We start from the raw sequence: 15,493 nt of genomic DNA on the forward strand, positions 1-15,493 counted from the left end.
ATTTTTATAAAATAAGTTAAACGAAATTAATATAAAAATAAATCCGTTACAAAACACATTAAATAAAATGAATTAAACGGAATTAATTTTTTATTATTCATATGTTAATTATTTTAACTCAAAATTGCATACTTATATTTTTAAATAAAGTAGCATCATACTATTATTTTTATAATTACATATTTGTTAAATAAACACATCATATTTTTTTTATAAAAATAAATATATTTGTAGAAGATAAATGAAGATAAATTTTAAAAATTACATCATGTAAAAATTTAAAAGTAATTAAACGTTGTTTTTATACTTCAGTTTTTTTAGATGGAAAATAGAAAACAAAAATATTTATATTTTAAATAATATATATTTTCGTGATGATTACAATTTATAAGTTTTCATTTTTATTTATATAAATGTTACATTTCATGTAAAAATAAATATATTTCACAAAAAGATTTCATGTAAAACAATTAATTTCTAAAATTCTAACTTTTAAAAAATATATAATAACAAAGTAGTGAAAAAAATAAGGATTTTTTTTAAAGAAATTTGAGTTAAAAAATAAAAGTAATAAAGAGGGCCGAAAATGTAAAAAGAAAATGATAGACTAACATTGTAATATTTCACAATTGGTCCTTAGACAAATTTCATAAAATGATAGAATGACTCTTATCAAAAAAAAATTCAATTTAACGGATCTATCTAACGGACATCCATGATAAAGACTGTTTACGTGCAATATTTGTTCCAAATAGACTATCCATGCAAAAGAAAGTTTCATAACGATTATATTAGGAAATCCGAAAAACATTTGGACCATTTGTGAAATTTTGTATAAATTATAATAAGAATAAGTTAAAGCAAAAAAAGTCAAAACCCAAAAAAAAAAAAGGAAGAAATAAAACGGCAACAACTGTCAATTCTATAGCAGGTCTCTTTCTTTCGTTCTCAGTGAATGGTCTCTCTTTCTAAGTCAACGCGGCAACGGCGAATTTCGCTACAACGGCAACAACAAGGCGTGACTAGGCGGAGCCGATATATTTCTTGTTACATAAAAGTTCAGACTAATTTTTGTTGTCATATCTCAAATGCAAAAGTCAAACCACACACCAAGTTGATTTGAATTGTAATGGTTTCAAATTGCTCCACATGCACAATTTCTGTTGCAATTGCTCATTGACTGGTGTTTGATCTATTGTGTGTGAGAGATCATTGACCTCTACTTGTAAACTTGTTTCAGATATTTCTTGCCTTGTAAGCCATAAAATTGATCCATTATCAGCTACTTCAAGCTCTTGTCTTTGGAGCTGTTGATTATCTTTCCTATTTATCTCCAAATCGATGTCTAATATAAGAGAGGTTGAACACCTCAAAATAACGTTAGAATCCATAAAATCCGCCACCAACAACTTTGCTCTTGAGAATTGTATCGGAAGAGGAGGATTTGGGAAGGTGTATAAGGGAGAAATCCTCCATTCTGAGGGGCAGTCCATGGTTGTTTCTAAGCGCTTAGACCGTGCATTTGGGCAAGGAAACCCAGAGTTTTGGAAGGAAATCACAATGCTTTCTCTTTACAAACATGAAAACTTGGTCCATCTTTTGGGATTTTGTGATGAGAGTAATGAGAAAATCCTTGTGTATGAGTACCTATCTAATAGAAGTCTAGACTTTCATCTCAACAACAATGATCTAAATTGGACACAACGGTTAAAGATATGCATTGGGATGGCTCGTGGATTAGCATACCTTCATGGTTCTGAAACCCAACTTAGAGTATTGCACCGTGATGTTAAAAGTTCCAACATCCTATTAGACGAAAATTGGAACGCCAAAATCTCTGATTTTGGCCTTTCCAAATTTGCTCCCACTAATAACTTCACATTTCTTTACACCTCAGTTGTAGGCACGGTTGGATATTGTGATCCACTATATGCGGAAACCGGGTTTTTAACAAAAGAGTCTGATGTATACTCATTAGGTGTGGTGTTGTTTGAAGTGTTGTGTGGAAGGTTGTGTATTAGCAACAAGGATGATCGCCCTTTACCAGGATTGGCACGAGAATGTTACGAACTAAACAAAGTAGATACAATTATTTTTGGTAATATAAGGGATGAAATAACCCTAAATTCGTTGTGGGCTTTTATAACAATAGCTTATCGATGCTTGAAGAGAGACCGTGAAGAATGTCCATCAGTAAATGATGTTGTGAGAATGCTTTATACTGCTCTTGGATATCAAGTAAGTTATGTACTAAATATATTTTTTATTGATTATATTGATCTAATTGTGTTACTCTAATAGAAAGTTCAAGTGAGGTATTTCATCTGCTGTAAGGTTCACTACTAGAATACTTTTTAAGTTTAAAGAAAAATGAAAACAAGAAAATATGTGTTCAACATAGAAATGTGGTATAAAATAATACATTTATCTGTTTAAATTTTTTTCCAACAACTAATAATAAGATTATTATTTTCAGAAATTTGGGAATATGGTTTTGAAATAGTATGTATGCATGTAAGCTGTTTCTTCAACTAATGGTATAGTTTCTTGTATTAGATACATGATATATGCATGCTATATCTTTTAATTTGTTGGTGTTTTATAATAACATTTCTTATGTTACAAAAGAAAATTAACTAGCCAATCTCTTAAGAATTGACCATAGTTTTTGATTTTGCATTATTGCAAAACCGCTTGCTGATTTATATGAAGAAATCATCAACTAAATTGATAAAGTGTTTCATATTGATAACTTCACATATAACATAATGGTCATTGTTCTCCTTATGTGATAATTGGTATAAGACCATAATGCAATTGATTATTAGTTGTATTAATAGTACTGGATCCATAACTTCAATTGACTATATATGTGTACATTGCAGGCTAATAAAGAAAGCTGGGAGCTCCCTGATATAGTTGATTCCTTTCACATCAAAGCTCTACGCTTGCCAATGGATTCCCACAAGGTTTGTTTCAAATAGCCATGTTTGGCTAATTATGGGAAAATGACTTAAAAGCCCAACGAAGTTTTCAAACCGTTCAAAAAACCTCAATCATGTTTTGTCTGTTCAAAAAAACCCAACAAACTTAACATTTTGTCTAAAAAGCCCAATTAAGTTACACTTTCCTGAAAGTCGAATAAGAGAAACAGATGACGTGGCTTATTACCGTATCAGAACAATGACTTGTTAGACCAACGAAGTTTCCAAAACGTTTAAAATACCCCAATCATGTTTTGACTGTTCAAAAGAAACCCAACGAAGTTAAACAAAACAAAATTGGAATTTTCTGAACGGTTTGGAACTTTGTTGGACTTTTTAGACAAAAAGTTAAGTTTGTTGAGTTTTTTTGAACAGACAAAACATAATTGTGGTTTTTTGAATGGTTTGGAAACTTCGTTGGGCTTTTAAGTCATTTTCCCAACTAATTATCATTGCAAAGTAGGTTAAGTTCATAAGGGGTGTAATCCCTATTAGTAATCAATTAAATTCGTTGAAATGGGTAAAAAGTCCAACATTGCCATTTATGTCAATCTAGCTTTATCAGTAATTATTGCCAGGTATGGTGATACTTTATTTAATCTACAAATGGGCTGCTGCTTCAGGTTGTGCAGTTGATCTATACAAATTCTGGGTTAGATTTACTAGCACTTTCTTCAAGTGGCATTCATAAGGTCTGGAAATGGAAACATATAAACGCAATCCATCTGGGAAGGTTTGTTGGAGTAATAATTGATGAACATTTCTGATTAACATATTTCAACATTTAAATATGACTTTTGATTGCTCCTTAATTATACACGATTAAGTCAAACTGCATCTATCGCCCCAAAAGTCTGGCAACCAACAAAGGGAGCTGTCATGTGTAATGACGTAAGTGGGAATAAACCTGATGAAGAGTCAGCAGCATGCATTGCTTTGCCAAAGCATGATGGCTTCTTAGTGTCTGCCTCTGGTAGGAAACTCTCCATGTTCCAAATGACAACTTTCCATGTAATGTATCTTTTGAGCTCAAAGTTAAAAATATCAATAGGGAATGTGTCAATTTCAAATAGTTGATCGATTTTTTTAAACTTCAGACTATGATAAGTTTCATGCCCCCTCCGCCTGCAGCCACCTGCTTGGCTTTCCATCCTCGTGACAACAACATCATTGCTATAGGAAGGGAAGATTCAGTTATACAAATTTACAGCCTAGAGTTTTTTCAGGTAACCTTTACAACTTATCAGATTGTCTTGTAGCAAGTGTATCTTCTTATCATATCCATGATGGTTTTATTAGGTCAAAAGAGAACTCAGAGGTCACATGAAACAAATTACGGGGCTTTCCTTTTCATGGACTTCACTGGTTTCATCCGGAGCTGATGCTCAGGCAAGTTGTAGATGATGTACACTTAATTTTCTGCTTGTTGTAAGATAATAGTTTCCTTTACTGCTTTTTTATAATTCCACATTTGTATGTTTGAGTGTATTACAGCTATGTATGTGGGACATTACTGGTGCATGGAACTGGAAGAAGAAATCAAGAAGCATCGTCTAAGTTGAAGCATGTCTTTCGGTTTTTAAGATAAGTTGTAAATGTAAGTTTTCTAGATTTTATATGATTTAAATATTTTGAATTGTATTTGTAATATTAGTGTTCTCTAGAATTGTAGATAATTGATTATAACATTTCATTTTGGGAAAAGTGAGTAACGAAGTCTTATATGCTCATTGCTCAAGTTAAATCTCATGTGTGAGTGGGAAAATATCAATGCTATATAGAGAAGGATGATTCTACTATTCAAATTTATAATGTTAGGGTTGATGAGGTAATTTTGTTCCGTCTAATTTCCCTTACTAGGAATGAGAAAAAGGTTTGAACTTTGATGTTTAGGTTTTGATTGAATTTACATCCTGTTCCCGAGTTCAACTTAACGAATGAAAAGAAGGGAAATAGATGGAAGTGAGAAGAAAATATAAAAAATTGGTGTTCCTGAGTTTTATAATGCAAGGAAATTAAAGAAAACGGAAGGAAAATTTTCCTTCCAAGTTGCTAGGGGGACAACGGTTTCCTGATCATTATAGATTTTGTGGCAATGTTAAAGAAAGGTATGCAAGTTACATTCAAGTAATAACAATTAGATGGTTTTTGGTATGATGGAATCTGGAATGGAATGCTTGATTCCATTCCATCCAACCAAATTAACTGTTTTCATGTATTGTCAGGTGGAAAACGTTGTGGCTGTTTCGGTTTCAAAAACTTTAGGGTATGCACTTGGAATGGTTTTCCAGAAATTAAGTGGAGATGAGGCACTCATGACTTTACCCCTGGTTTTGCTTTCCATGTGCCCCCACTTGAGGAATTTTCTTCTCAGCTTTAGAAAAAAAAAAAAACATCAATGATTTCTTTATGTGACTATCTGACATGTTTTCATTGTTGTAATTTAATAAATTATATAAAATTTTACAAATTACATGATCGTTTGTTTGTTTGTTAATCCCTTGCAAAGTCAAATTGTATGCGTAAAATGGTGAATAGATGAATTCTATCTGTCTCACGTCAAGTATTGTAGTAACAAATACTATTTATTTTTTGGACTGAATGAGCTGTCTCAATCCATGAAACATATTAACAATCTTTATGTATTAAGTATAAAAGAAATAAGTCAACAACCTTATATATTTGTTTAGATTAGGTCTTTTCTCATTAAGTAAAAGGAAACAAAAACTAATGGAAGTTTTCTTTAGTTATCTTGGCATTAGAAGTTTATTAGAGGGATGTGTATTTTTGTGTGAATTGAGAAAGCTCTTATTGTTCCATATCTAATGTTTAATTGGTAGCCCATTTTTAACTGATATATTGTACTATTATAATGAATATTTATATGCCTTCTTCTAGAGTATGGTTATATGACTAGATCTCATGTTTTTAAATAACTTTATTGTAGATTTATAAATCTATTCATATATTAACCATTTAATTTATTTATTAAATTTACAAAGATATCTACATAAATTATTTTACGTTCAAAGTTTATAATTATATATATTCATAATAATTATATTTAATATTGTGTATTTTAAAAACTTTTAGTGGGTTTATTTTTATTTATTATTTATTATTATTATTTTAAAAAGATAAATCTACTTTACTTTTTAATTTCACCTATGTCCACTGCGAGATTTGAACCTTCAAGCTCATAGAGGGGGAGCAACATCGGATACCTTAGAAACCCTTTAATAGTGTGTTTTTTATTTATAGATGATTAAAAGAATATATAAAATAATTGATGATTTGACGATGGGCCCATTTTTACTAGGTTAAAGAAACCATTTTATGATATTTCTTCACATTTATTTAAACGAGTGATTGAAAGTAAGATGTTGTAATTTACTAATAATTGAAACCATGTTGCTAATTTTTTAATTTAACTGTTTTTAAATCATACATATAGATGGCATATAAACCAAATCATTCATTGCAAACTTCTTAATTGATCATTATATGGATATATATTAGTTGTAGGATGTCAAGTATATTAATATATATTTTTATGTGACTTGGATTTTTGGTAAATGATATTAAGGCAAGAAGAATGAAAGGAATAGAGTGATGATGACATGGGTTTCAACTTATTTGATCTGAATTTGGCACCTTCTCTTGTACATCAAACTTGTAAAGGTAGTGTTTTTGATGAATGCCTTTGATTTGTAAGACATAAATAAGTTACATTAATAATGAATTTGACGATGTTTACCTTATAACATCAGTATCCCCAAATCCTTTGGAGCATTTTACTTTTAAGGTGATGTGATGGATAATCCGATCATTTTTTCTAATTTGGGAACCAAAACTTTATAAAGTTGTTATTAAAATCTAAGCATGTGGTCATTTTTTTTCTTTCAGGAATCAGAAGTTTCTATTGTTAAGTATATCTCCATTGAGGAGTATAAGTAGGTACTTGCTAAAGAAGATCCTAAGTATGTTTCATACAGTTTAGAGGGGAAATATGGTTAACTTTTTGACATACTTATACAAAAGGTACTAGTGCAATGTGTAAGCAAGGAGTTTGGGTCTAAAAAAAAAGCTCAATCGTTATGCTCATGCTCATATCTGACTTACTGCATAGGTCGTATTCTTACTTTACCTTCATTTTCACTACAATATAACTTATTTTTTAATATAAATCTTTCTTCTTTGTCCACTATTGACAGGATTAACTGAGGAGGATAAATAAGCTCTAATTTTACTCATACATGCTGCAAGATTAATGAGTGATATTATCCACCACGTTTGCTTCATTCTTTTATGGAATATTAGAGGTATTAATTTAGGTAGAAATATCTGTTGGGTTTTGAGCATTCTAACACTCCTAAGTGTACATGCAACCCTAAATACCTTGGATCTATATTTTCTCTATTATACATGCAAATAAGAATATCCAAGGTATTATACTAATCTAGCATACAAAACAATGAGTGTAACAAGATAGAATACATACCTCTTTGATGTAGAAAGTCTTCATGAAGCTTGAGTGCCTAGCCCCAATAGTGTGGAAGCCTCAAATGGAATCACAATCATCAAAACACTTAGAATAACTTGAGAGAGTTCTACACTTCATGAAATCGGCTAGCCCTCTTCTTCACTTTCTAATGTGATTCTAGTGGCCGATTTTTGTCAAGAATAATATCATTATATAGTGTTACAATTAGGGTAAATCCTTAATTGTCATGGCTTTCCATTTCCTTGGATCCATGGGTTCAAATACACCATGGAGCATCCATGGACCATCCTATGGGTTTTAGCCCAACTTGATTATCCATGGAGCATTAGCCCGCTATATAAGTATGGATGATTTACACAATCAACCCATATATTTAATCAGTCTTCTTTTGATCACTTAATTAATCCTAGATTAATTCTTGATCAATACTAATTAAATAATCTTATTATTCTTATTATTAATATACTAGAACTTATAATATATTAATAACCATAAGTGTCTTATTTCTCTCATTATAGTCTATCCAAGTGCATGATGGTATGCAACCCAAATGGACCATGCCGGGTCGGGTCAAGTCTTACCAATTATAGTTATGGACTTAGACATTAATCCAACAATCTCCCACTTGGATAAGTCTAAAACTATTATTGCGTATGACTTCAGGAACCAACTGGCAATCGTAGCTCTCAAAAGCTTCTGTCGAACTCTGACCTTGTAGATGAACTCTGACCTTGTCAATGACTTGTCCATTAGATAAGGGATCATATAATCCTCTGTTCTCATGATATCAGCTGAACAAATACATGGAACAACGTCGTACTTATTGTCCAGCAGTTTGTTTCCCGATTTTCGATTTGTTTGACAAAGAACTCAATCGAACACATCAATTCAGTTCTGACCGGCCGGTACATAGGTCACAACAAAATCATCGAGGGGCCCATATATCGCTTCTATTTCTAGAAGGAACAGATAAACTTCGACTCATATGCTTGTTCTACTACTTGTTGAATTGTACACAAAGGCACGTTTTATAACATCAAGTTACTGATGCGTTTACGTGCAATCAATGCACAACCAACTCATAGGTAACAACTCATATCTCTAGGTTTGAAGATTTATATGATATTACCGTCTCACGATCACTCGAGATAAATTCCATGAAGTGATACAAGTGAGCGTGGGTTTATTCCAATACTCATAACTTATGAGCACTCATGAATGTTGTAGCAACCATTGCTATGACTAAACCCATTTAGCCATCTACAAACCCGATTCATGACAGTCTTGATTCATACCTACTTCCAACATATGAATGACTGTGGAGTGTTTAAATAACTTAGTCATTCGAAAAGAATAACCTAGCTATTTTGGAAGTCAAAACATGCAAAGTGAAACACAATAATAATCGAATCTAATATGTTCTCAGAACCCTTTTGAATATAAATAAAACCACCTTTTATTTATCACCATATTGATTACACATTATTCAATGTTTCAAATAATCAACTTAAGACTTGAATAAAAACAACAGTCGTCCCATGCTCCTAGCATGTACACTTTGTTTTTCTAAACAATAGTTATGCCATACCCCAAGTATGCACACTATGTTTGTCTATGATCCTTACATTGTGATGTAGATCAATTGAACATGATTCCAATGATACTCATTTCACAATCTCAAATCCTTATTGTAAATGTGAGAATTCCAAATTCATGTCATTTACTGAAATCTGTTAGATTCTAAACTTATATGCATTGATCCTCTTGTAATGATTATGCACGAAGTCAGAAAGACTTGACAACAACCATTACAGAGCATTCCAAAGGAGATCAGCTCCTTGGGAACATCCTTCTTGCATTAAGTTTCCTAATCTTACATAGATTGAATAATTTCTAACTTTGAAACATTTCCAGATCCCATTTTGACTATCACTTCTGAGCAAGAGTTGCCTCCTTACAGATTATGTCAATATGGTCCTTCCAGAATTATCAATATACTTCCAATTGTCCTTGATCAACCAATCTTTGGCAAACCTCAGATTGTCCTCAACAATTGCTTAATCACTTTAGTCATATCCAGTTCTAGACTTTTCTCTTCTAAATGCCTTAAGCATTTGGAAAATTTAGAAAGGATGAATATTATAGCACATGAAATCGATCCTATATCCGAAGCATATGGGATACGGTTCATGATGTTTGACATAAAGGCATGATACTATACTAGTGTTTTGCTACAATATTTTTATTTGCCATGTTTTCAAAATTTAACTATGAAGAGGGATGCCGTAGTCATAATTGAATTTTGAGAACACAATATATATAGAATTTTCTTAAGTCGAACCATTCAGACATAAAATTCTTATATATATTCTTGACTAAAGATGATTAAAATCTCAATCTATGCTTTAGAATTGAAATGAAGTATAATTTCCTCTCCCTTAATTATAGCAAAACAACTTTTCAACCCTTGCAACGTCACGGATTGAAACTTTGTTTTCTATAATTAACATTGCTAGCTTGCAATAATAAACGTAATAATCATGCTCCCACTAACATGATGATTATCAGCATAACACTTATGCTCCCACTAGCTCTGACATATTTCCAGAAATCTGCTGGACTTCTGAAATTTAGATTCATACACCTTTCCGTAGATAGCTCAGCTGTGCGTCTAAGCAATTTGAAGAACTATGAAAAGGGATGCCATAATCATAGTCTCAATTGCTTAGGCATTTGCCATTTCTCACAAGTTCATGTTAGTGTGCCGGTTAACCACACGCGCTCCACTAACAACTTTTGAGAATGCAAATAACACAATTGATATCTACGTAAAATCTACTTAGTGAAAGCGTTTCCTCACTATCATTTTCATGAATCGGAGAGAAACCTTATGACACTTAGATTTTATAGTGTATGAGTTCCTATCCATGCGAATTTGTCAAAACCATAATCACAAGATAAGGCTAGTGACAAATTCAGCCTTACATGGATTAAACTTATTCAATCTTACTTTCTTGTCACCTTGGTAGCACAAGGCCCACCAATGCTTCCAAGTTGAACTCTGATAACTCACATGCAAATTTAACTTATTTGAAGTAGGTATAGAAATAAGAATTATGTCAACACGATAGGTTGTAAACCTTAAGTCGTGTGCTAGTGATAAATTACAGGTTTTACTCTTGATTAAATCTTGAAACTCTTTCAGGATCTTTAAGGCTCCCACTGTCCCCTTGACATATAAGTTTTCCTAGTCAAGAACCATTCCTTGACAAAACAAATATTCAAGGGATAGTGCGGATTCTTATCAAGACTAACATTTCACACAATTGGTCTTAGTTGGTCTTTGTCTCATCCAAGACATCACAACATACCAATCTCAAATGTACAAGAGTAGAACATTTCACACTACATTTGATAAGTGTTTTAAACCTTACTTTATGTCACTCAATGTTACAATCTTGGAGTATGACTCTAAGAATTATTTTGGAACGAAGTATGACTCATCTTCTTGATCTTAACCAATCCAACAATTCATGATTTCTCTTTTTAGCCATAACAATGCACTAAGACGTCCTTAGAGTATGAATTTGTGATATGATTTCTAAATCATTAAGATGATCATAAAACTGATACTAAAGTACTCTCCCATCTTTTCAGATTTGAGAAACTTTTATACTTCTGCCTAATTTGATTCTTCTTATTCGCTCTGCCATACATTGGAACCTTTTCAATGTTACAGAATTATACTTAACCTTATAAGTATAATCATATTTACTAATCTTTAGTAAATCATGACAAATCAATCTTTGTGGTGGACCTTGACCGGTGCACACCCAGTGTACCTAATTCCTTAGTCCTTCAATTGACTCACATATACATGTGATCAAAGAATTAGTCTTAATTTTTCAAAGATGAAAAATTCTCATTCATCATACAATACAACTTGTATGATTCCAAGTTTCTATCCAATTGAAACTTGGGTGATGAAAAACTTTCTTCATTTGGTAAATTCAGACACTACCACAAATGAAAGAGTCAAATCCACTTACCAATATTGCTATTACTGGAAACATATAAGCAACAATTTTCCACAGATGCCATTGTAAGGATATTTTTTTAAAATAAATAAAATTAAAACCCTTTTTTTCTTTTATTTTAAAAATTTGCGGAAAAACTTATCCTTACAATCCACATGAAAACCTTGTTGTTATCTATTCACAAGCAATATATTATAACTCCTAAGAAGTAGCTCAAGAATCCGATCTTCAAACTACGTGATAGAAATCCATCTACGCGATCAAATTCAACATATTCTTTCTTTAAGTTTCTTTACCTTTTCTTTGATTCTTAAAACATCACCATGTGACCCGGTCACATCATGTATCAAGAATCTCAGAACAGAAACTTAGCAGAGTTAGATAGTGGACTTTACCTGAAGTAGAGTCAAACTTATCGACTTTAACATCCTTAGGTAAATTATAGCAGCTTTGCAACCAATGCCCCTTTCTTTGGCAATATAAACATATGGACCCTTTGATAATGGTACACGGGACTGTCACAAACTTAGTTTTCCTCTTTACCATTTGGTCAACCGAGTTGACTATGGCCGGTCCCTTTCCATTGGGAAGAGAATGCTTTTCTGGATTTCCTGTGTCACTATTGTCAATGTCCATCAAGTTTTGAGGAAGTTGATCTTAACAAATAGATAAAATCATTAAGGGTCTTGTCATAGTCTTTTTCATAGGTGTTCCAAAAGAACTCACTATGTGACTTAGAAAGTGATTGAACCACCAACTTTCTCAAGACTTTGACACCCAACTCTCCCGGCTGTGACTACATCTCCAAGATGTGACCACACCAAGACCATTACTTGCCAATAGGGATCGAGTGACTTTAAACTTTTCAAGAACTTGTAGGGTAGGGAGAATAATTGGAGGAGATAGAGGAAGTGAAGCATGATGTTGAGGAACATCATCTTCAAGAGATTTGGGAAGATCATAAATGTCTAAACCAGACATGTTTTGGGAGATATTCAAGATAATTGATTTAAAGTCCTTAATATAACACCCAATATGAAATATTAAGGCTAGGACCCAACACAATATTTTATAATTTGGAAGAGGGATGCCGTAATCCAAGCTATAAAATATTTGAAGGTAAGCGAATGACGATTCACCAATTTCCACCATGAAAAACGAAATAATTTATTAGGTTTTAATTGGATTTGAAATTCCTAGATCTTTTGAGATTCATTGAACTTTTCAATGGCATGTTTCAATCTCGAGTGTGCCCTCTCAAATTTTGTGACTGGGATGCCGAGGATCACAAAACAAGGTGTGAATAACCATACCAATTCACTTGGTACCCTTAATATTATCACCTAATCAATGTGCCGGTTAACCATACACGCTCCATTGATCTATGACAAACATTAAGTCACCCTTCGTGGTCCTTACTAGTCCAAGTTAGTGTGCCGGTTAACCACACACGCTCCACCAACGACTTGGTAAGGTACAAAGTGTGAATTCCATGGGCTAGCACCAAATTCACATTTTTCCTAAAGTAACTAAGATTGGGAATTATTAAGATTTTAGTTACTTTAGTATTTATCATTAATACTTTTAATGAAGGGAGAATTTAAAGTCATTGTCCTACCCGTTTGGCTAACGACCCTCCACCGATCAAGCAAGCGGTGGGTGAGAGTGGGCACCCAGTAAGTCGCCATTTTATAGGCAACAACCTTATACCCACCTTATAGACCGGTTTCGTGAATGAGGCCTACTAACGGTAAAACGACTTGTTCTTATACATATATATAATAATTAACCATTAATGTTATAAATAGTATAAGTGTTGAATTTTAACTCTTTTAAAATTCTAAGGGCTAACTTGGAATTAAAGTATTCATAAGTGAAAACTTTTCAAATTCCAAAACTTGAGGGCAAGTTTTGAAACTATTCAAAACTAATTAATTCCATAACTTATGTGTTTAAAGTAGTTTTAATCCAAAAAACTCTTCAAGTTCCATAACTTATGGAAGACTTTAAACTAATAAGAGAATTAACTTTTCTTTATTTTTTATAACTTATGGAATTAATTAAGGTTACACTTTATTTATTTATTTATTAATGAAGTAACTCTTGAACTTCCATAACTTGAGGACAAGTTATGGAGTCATAAAAAAAATTCAATGACACAAGACTCTTCATTTTGTAACCATTACCAACTTTTATGAGTTTATGAGTCTTTAATGTGACTCTTCATGTAACTTGAGGACAAGTTACACAAACACATTTTATACTCAACTCTTAGATTAAAATGGATTGAAAGCAACTATTTCAATTAACTTTTCTATTAATCTAAGCAACTCATAACAGCAAGATAATTCATATCAAACTTCTTCATGTAATTAGTCTAAACCTTAAACTAATACAAAACATGAATCTATTGACAATTATCTTGAAAATGGATTAGCATGAACATTACCACATTAAAAACAAGTTTATAAGTTCAAAAACAACTTAGGGTAATGTTCCTAGTCCATTTCTAGCCAAAAACCTCGAAAATATGCTGTCTGGGGTCCAACTCGTCGAGTGCATGAAAAAAACTCGGCGAGTTGGATGCATTTTGCCTTGGACTCGTCGAGTCCCTTCATGGACTCGGCGATTCTGCTGGGCTGACAGCATCAAAACTCGATTTTTCAGCTCCATTTGCAAGTATAACAAGAAAACAAGCCTAGTCTCTGATACCACTGTTGGGTTTTGAGCATTCTAACACTCCTAAGTGTACATGCAACCCTAAATACATTGGATCTATGTTTTCTCTATTATACATGCAAATAAGAATATCCAAGGTATTATCCTAATCTAGCATACAAAACAATGAGTGTAACAAGACAGAAAACATACCTCTTTGATGTAGAAAGTCTTCATGAAGCTTGAGTGCCTAGCCCCAATAGTGTGGAAGCCTCAAATGGAATCACAATCATTAAAACACTTAGAATAACTTGAGAGAGTTCTACACTTCATGAAATCGGCTAGCCCTCTTCTTCACTTTCTAATGTGATTCTAGTGGCCGATTTTTGTCAAGAATAATATCATTATATAGTGTTACAATTAGGGTAAATCCTTAATTGTCATGGCTTTCCATTTCCTTGGATCCATGGGTTCAAATACACCATGGAGCATCCATGGACCATCCTATGGGTTTTAGCCCAACTTGATTATCCATGGAGCATTAGCCCACTATATAAGTATGGATGATTTACACAATCAACCCATATATTTAATCAGTCTTCTTTTGATCACTTAATTAATCCTAGATTAATTCTTGATCAATACTAATTAAATAATCTTATTATTCTTATTATTAATATACTAGAACTTATAATATATTAATAACCATAAGTGTCTTATTTCTCTCATTATAGTCTATCCAAGTGCATGATGGTATGCAACCCAAATGGACCATGCCGGGTCGGGTCAAGTCTTACCAATTATAGTTATGGACTTAGACATTAATCCAACAATATCAAATATCAGTTATTGCTGCAGTGCTTGAAAGAATACCTTAGAATTCTGGTGAATACTATGAAGCATTTGTTAAGTAGTTTAAAATATTTCATCAAGAACTCAAGGATTTCTTTAATGCCAGAAGGTTTTCTATTTGGAGTTTGTTTTTCAGTGATACTGATACCCACATCATACACTGTAGATAGGACACATGAAACATCGATATTAACTTCCTTGATGTGATTTTGATTAAAAAAAGTGTATTTACATATTTGCAGGCTTACATAACAACTTGAGTCAATAAAATAATCATTTCATGAAATGAGTAAATCAAGGCCTTCATTGTTCTAAGATTGTAAAAAGGTACTTTTTTTTTTCTTTTTCATTTCCTATTTTATCTTTTTGATTTTTCCAAAAAAGTGACTATTTCAGGTATTGTGTCAGGTGGGAAATGTTGTGGCTGTTTCTATTTCAAAGACCTTAGGGTATGCACT

The 15,493-nt window shown here is 32.4% G+C and overlaps 1 protein-coding gene and 1 pseudogene across 1 annotated transcript; both read left to right on the forward strand.

The window, feature by feature from the left end:
* Nucleotides 1-1,341: 1,341 nt before the first annotated feature.
* On the forward strand, nucleotides 1,342-2,346 carry LOC145045741 (receptor-like protein kinase HERK 1 pseudogene; annotated as a pseudogene).
* A 542-nt stretch (nucleotides 2,347-2,888) lies between these two features.
* Nucleotides 2,889-4,575, forward strand: LOC145044931 (protein TOPLESS-RELATED PROTEIN 2-like). The gene is made up of 6 exons (XM_078993286.1): nucleotides 2,889-2,969; nucleotides 3,608-3,717; nucleotides 3,812-3,995; nucleotides 4,082-4,210; nucleotides 4,284-4,373; nucleotides 4,479-4,575. Exons 1-6 carry the CDS (start codon nucleotides 2,955-2,957, stop codon nucleotides 4,539-4,541), a joined length of 591 nt encoding a protein of 196 aa, XP_078849412.1. The 5' UTR covers nucleotides 2,889-2,954; the 3' UTR covers nucleotides 4,542-4,575.
* Nucleotides 4,576-15,493: the final 10,918 nt, after the last annotated feature.

The sequence above is a fragment of the Lactuca saligna genome, chromosome 5 (genome assembly GCF_052625555.1).
Source record: "Lactuca saligna cultivar CGN05327 chromosome 5, ASM5262555v1, whole genome shotgun sequence".
NCBI classification, from domain to species: Eukaryota; Viridiplantae; Streptophyta; class Magnoliopsida; order Asterales; family Asteraceae; genus Lactuca; species Lactuca saligna.